The sequence below is a fragment of the Brachionichthys hirsutus genome, chromosome 14, assembly GCF_040956055.1.
Source record: "Brachionichthys hirsutus isolate HB-005 chromosome 14, CSIRO-AGI_Bhir_v1, whole genome shotgun sequence".
NCBI classification, from domain to species: Eukaryota; Metazoa; Chordata; class Actinopteri; order Lophiiformes; family Brachionichthyidae; genus Brachionichthys; species Brachionichthys hirsutus.
This window is the reverse complement of record NC_090910.1, coordinates 12,939,574-12,944,573: the sequence shown is the minus strand read 5'-3', so window position 1 is coordinate 12,944,573 and position 5,000 is coordinate 12,939,574. Positions and strand designations below refer to the sequence as shown.

General features: G+C 55.0%; 1 protein-coding gene across 1 annotated transcript in view; it reads left to right on the top strand.

Moving 5' to 3' along the window:
* The window catches only part of LOC137903700 (nebulette-like), a 21,959-nt gene that overhangs the window by 8,260 nt on the left and 8,699 nt on the right, over positions 1–5,000 (top strand). The window contains 6 exon segments of the mRNA XM_068747837.1: positions 982–1,092; positions 2,492–2,602; positions 2,666–2,773; positions 3,043–3,153; positions 4,697–4,807; positions 4,998–5,000. The exon segment at positions 4,998–5,000 is cut by the window's right edge and continues 108 nt beyond it. Coding sequence (XP_068603938.1) covers positions 982–1,092; positions 2,492–2,602; positions 2,666–2,773; positions 3,043–3,153; positions 4,697–4,807; positions 4,998–5,000 — 555 coding nt within the window.

The window sequence follows — 5,000 nt, the reverse complement described above, 5'->3', positions numbered from 1 at the left end:
GCACACACAGAGAGACACACACACACACACGCACACACAGAGACACACACACACACACACGCACACACAGAGACACACACACACACACACGCACACACAGAGACACACACACACACACACACACACACACGCACACACAGAGAGACACACACACACACACGCACACACAGAGACACACACACACACACACGCACACACAGAGACACACACACACACAGAGACACACACACACACACACACACACACACACACACACACACACAGGTTTGTGGGTCTCTTTCCAGAACAGGTATACGGAGGACGGGAAGAAGAGCCAGCGCCTCAGCGTCTACTCCCGCCTCCCAGAGACCAACGACACCCGGGTCGCCAGGGCGGCCGCTGCCATCCAGAGCGAGGTGAGAACCAGAAGCCCCAAAGATGTCTCTGGTCCACGTGTTAGCTCCGCCTCCTCAGCGGCAGATACCTTAGTGACATCACTGACATTGTTTTTGCCCATCTTTTCTTTTTTCTAGAACAAGTACAAAGAAGCGGCGAGGAGAGACGCGTCGGCCTCGCTGTACTCCAAGCTGTCCCAGACTCCGGACACGCTGCACGCCAAGCAGGTGTCACACCTGCAGAGCCAGGTGTGTATGAGCGCAGTGTGATGTCATCAGCCCACATTAACGTGTCCTTGTCAGCGTTCGGGTCACCTGAAGTCAAAGGGATGTAATTAAACAGGTGTCAAATAACATTTCTCTGCTGAGTCACCCGGACCCGGGACCCGGGACCCGGACCAGGAAAGCTGAGATGTTGTTCCCTCTCTGAAGGTGAACTATAAGGACGGTAGAAAGGAGGTCGGCAGGTCTCTGTACCATCAGCTGCCTGAAACCGCCGACACGCAGCTGGCCAAACAGCTGACAGGTGTTTACAGCCAGGTGAGCAAGGCGTGGCCAAACCCGTGGCTCCCGGTGGGAGAGCCTGACTCTGCTCGCTCTTCCTCAGGTGAAATATAAAGAAGGCGGCAAGAAGGAGCTCAGAACAAACCTGTACTCGCTCCTCCCTGAGACACCGGAGACCCAGTTCGTCAAGCAGGTGTCCCAGATCCAGAGTGAGGTGAGGCAGCCAATCAGGAGCCAGAGAATTCCGTGTTTCTTCTGTCTGAGTAAAAGGATTTGATGTTCTGATCCGAACTCTGAACTCTGGTCCATCTGGTTGCCATGGCACCAACAAGCTTTTTGGAACTGGAGTGAAATGCGATTATCTTTAATAGGTGGCGCCGTGGACTGACTCCTCCCCCTGAACATCCAGTCAGATTCAGGTCTGTTTGTTTGTTTTTGTTTACGGAGGGGGTGGGGCTTATCTTTTCCAGGTAAGGTACAGGAAGGACAGGGCGGATCTGTCCCGCTCGCTGTTCTCGCTGCTGCCTGAGACGCCGGACACTCGGTTCGCTAAGGCGATGGCGGAGACACACAGTCAGGTGGGCAGCAGGCTCTCTTCTGATTGGTTGGACATCACAGGAATGTCCTCTGAGATAAAGCCGTGTCGATCTATTGTGGTCTGGTTATCAGGCTCCTCCTCCATCCCGTCTTTCCTGCAGCTCCGGTACAAAGAGGAGGTGAAGAAGGAGGCCATTGGCTCCCGGTTCCACCGGCTGCCAGAGACTCCCGAGACGCAGCGTGTCCGCCAGCTGACCGAGATGCAGAGCCAGGTACGGATATGCCCCGCCCCCTCGTAGCCAATCACATCACAGAAACGTAAGCGGCAGCAGGGGCGTTATTGATCATGGATGGTGTCTGTTTGTCCTCAGAACAAGTACAAGAGTGGCAGGAAGTCCATGTCGTCCGCGCTGTACGCTCAGCTGCCGCAGACGGCCGAGACGCAGCTCGCCGCCAAGATGTCCGACCTGCAGAGCGAGGTGAGGAACAGCCCCCAACACTTCCTGTCTTCACCCTGAGGTCCGAGCGCGGCGTGTCTCTGAACAGACTAAATACAGGGAGGACGGGAGGAGGAGCCTGTCTCGCAGCGTCTACTCTCAGCTGCCTCAGACTGCCCAGCGTGAGGTGAGGGGGCGTGGCTTCACGTCACCAACCACATCAAGTCTTGGCTGACTTCAAGCTAATGGTGGCTAATGTTAGTGTTGTCCTCAGGCCAGGAGCAGGAAGGAGGCTAACGGATGTCTGTACCACCGTCTAGCTGAAACGCTGGACATGCTACATGCTAAGGAGGCTACGGTGCTGCAGAGCCAGGTACAATCCAGTTTAAACCGGTTTATTCCAGTCCATGTTTTAGGACACGCTTTGATGTGCCTCCGATTTGTGCTTTCCAGCTGAAGTACAAGGAGGAAGGTAAGAGCGGGCTGAGCTCCAGCCTGTACGCCACGCTGCCGCTAACGGAGGAGATGAAGTCCGCTAGAGCGGCCATGGAGCTTCAGAGCGAGGTGGGCGGAGCTTAGTCTCTAGGTCATCGCGCTGAGCTGATGCTAGCAAACCGTTAAATAAAGGTGCGTTTGCAGAATAAATACAAGCTGAAAGGACGGCTGGAGGTCAGCAGCAGCCTTTTCCACCAAATGCCGGAGACCAACGAGATGGCGTTCCTTAAAAAGCTGTCTGAGCTGCAGAGCGAGGTGAGGGGCGTGGCCTTGTGTCAGGTGATGCACTCAGAGCTTCTCCTAACGTTTCTCTGTCAGACTAAATACAGGAAGGACAGGGCGGATCTGTCCGACTCGTTGTTCTCGCTGCTGCCTGAGACGCCGGACACTCGATTCGCTAAGGCGATGGCGGAGACACACAGTCAGGTGGGAAACAGCACCTGTCTGCCGGCTCCGCCCACTGCTCAGCTGGAATGTTGTGATAAACGATACAGAAATAGAATCGATGAGAATTCAGAGCTACTTTTAACAGACTGAACGGATGCTGGTGGACTACTGCAGGTCCAGGTCCTGGATCTGGTCCAGTGTGGGCCTGCCCTCGTGTTAATGTTCAGACTAATACCTCACCTGTTTGATTTCTGTGGTTCCACGTTAACGTGCAGCCGGTAACTTCGCCTTGTTGTTTTCTGATGCAGAGTAAATACAAACAGGCGGGAAAGGAGGAGCTGGACGCCTGCCTCTATTCGCTGCTGCCTCGGACCAAAGAGACCCAACACGCCAGAGAGCAAAGCCTGCTGCACAGCCAGGTAGCTGCAGTCCAGGTTCACACGGTGAAACGGTCCAGGATCACACGGTGAAACGGTCCAGGATCACAGGGTGAATCGGTCCAGGATCACAGGGTGAAACGGTCCCGGTTCACACGGTGAAACGGTCCAGGATCACACGGTGAAACGGTCCAGGTTCACAGGGTGAAACGGTCCAGGATCACACGGTGAAACGGTCCAGGATCACAGGGTGAAACGGTCCAGGATCACAGGGTGAAACGGTCCAGGATCACAGGGTGAAACGGTCCAGGATCACAGGGTGAATCGGTCCAGGATCACAGGGTGAAACGGTCCAGGATCACAGGGTGAAACGGTCCAGGATCACACGGTGAAACGGTCCAGGATCACACGGTGAAACGGTCCAGGATCACAGGGTGAAACGGTCCAGGATCACAGGGTGAATCGGTCCAGGATCACAGGGTGAAACGGTCCAGGATCACAGGGTGAAACGGTCCAGGATCACACGGTGAAACGGTCCAGGATCACAGGGTGAAACGGTCCAGGATCACAGGGTGAAACGGTCCAGGATCACAGGGTGAAACGGTCCAGGATCACAGGGTGAATCGGTCCAGGATCACAGGGTGAAACGGTCCAGGTTCACACGGTGAAACGGTCCAGGATCACACGGTGAAACGGTCCAGGATCACAGGGTGAAACGGTCCAGGATCACAGGGTGAATCGGTCCAGGATCACAGGGTGAAACGGTCCAGGATCACAGGGTGAAACGGTCCAGGATCACACGGTGAAACGGTCCAGGATCACAGGGTGAAACGGTCCAGGATCACAGGGTGAAACGGTCCAGGATCACAGGGTGAAACGGTCCAGGATCACACGGTGAAACGGTCCAGGATCACACGGTGAAACGGTCCAGGATCACAGGGTGAAACGGTCCAGGATCACAGGGTGAATCGGTCCAGGATCACAGGGTGAAACGGTCCAGGATCACAGGGTGAAACGGTCCAGGATCACACGGTGAAACGGTCCAGGATCACAGGGTGAAACGGTCCAGGATCACAGGGTGAAACGGTCCAGGATCACAGGGTGAAACGGTCCAGGATCACAGGGTGAATCGGTCCAGGATCACAGGGTGAATCGGTCCAGGATCACAGGGTGAAACGGTCCCGGTTCACACGGTGAAACGGTCCAGGTTCACACGGTGAAACGGTCCAGGATCACAGGGTGAAACGGTCCAGGATCACACGGTGAAACGGTCCAGGATCACAGGGTGAAACGGTCCAGGATCACAGGGTGAAACGGTCCCGGTTCACACGGTGAAACGGTCCCGGTTCACACGGTGAATCGGTCCAGGATCACAGGGTGAAACGTCCAGGTTCACACGGTGAAACGGTCCAGGATCACAGGGTGAAACGGTCCAGGATCACAGGGTGAAACGGTCCAGGATCACAGGGTGAAACGGTCCAGGATCACAGGGTGACTTCTGGATCTAGTGAAAGGGAAGAACTCGACACATTTTGCAGTACTAGTGCTAGTACTAGTAAACGTTTCTGTTTTCATGTCTTGTTAGAATGTGTACCAGGAGAAGGTGAGGAGGGGAGCTGGCTGCAGTCTGTACGCCCAGATGCCTCAAACCATTGAGACGGTCTTTGCTAAAGAACTGACCAAGACCCAGAGCGATGTGAGTTGACCTTCAGCGGGACCATTTATGGCATGTCTTTGTTACCAAACAGGTTGTTGGTAAACCAGTTCAGTTCTGCTTCAATCATGATTTTGGAACTGGTTTGGCCCCAATCGGCTGCTTCCCAGCCGGTTTCTGGTTCCACTGGATTCCAGTCTCTCCTGGTTCCTGACCCCCTTTGTCCCTGCAGAAG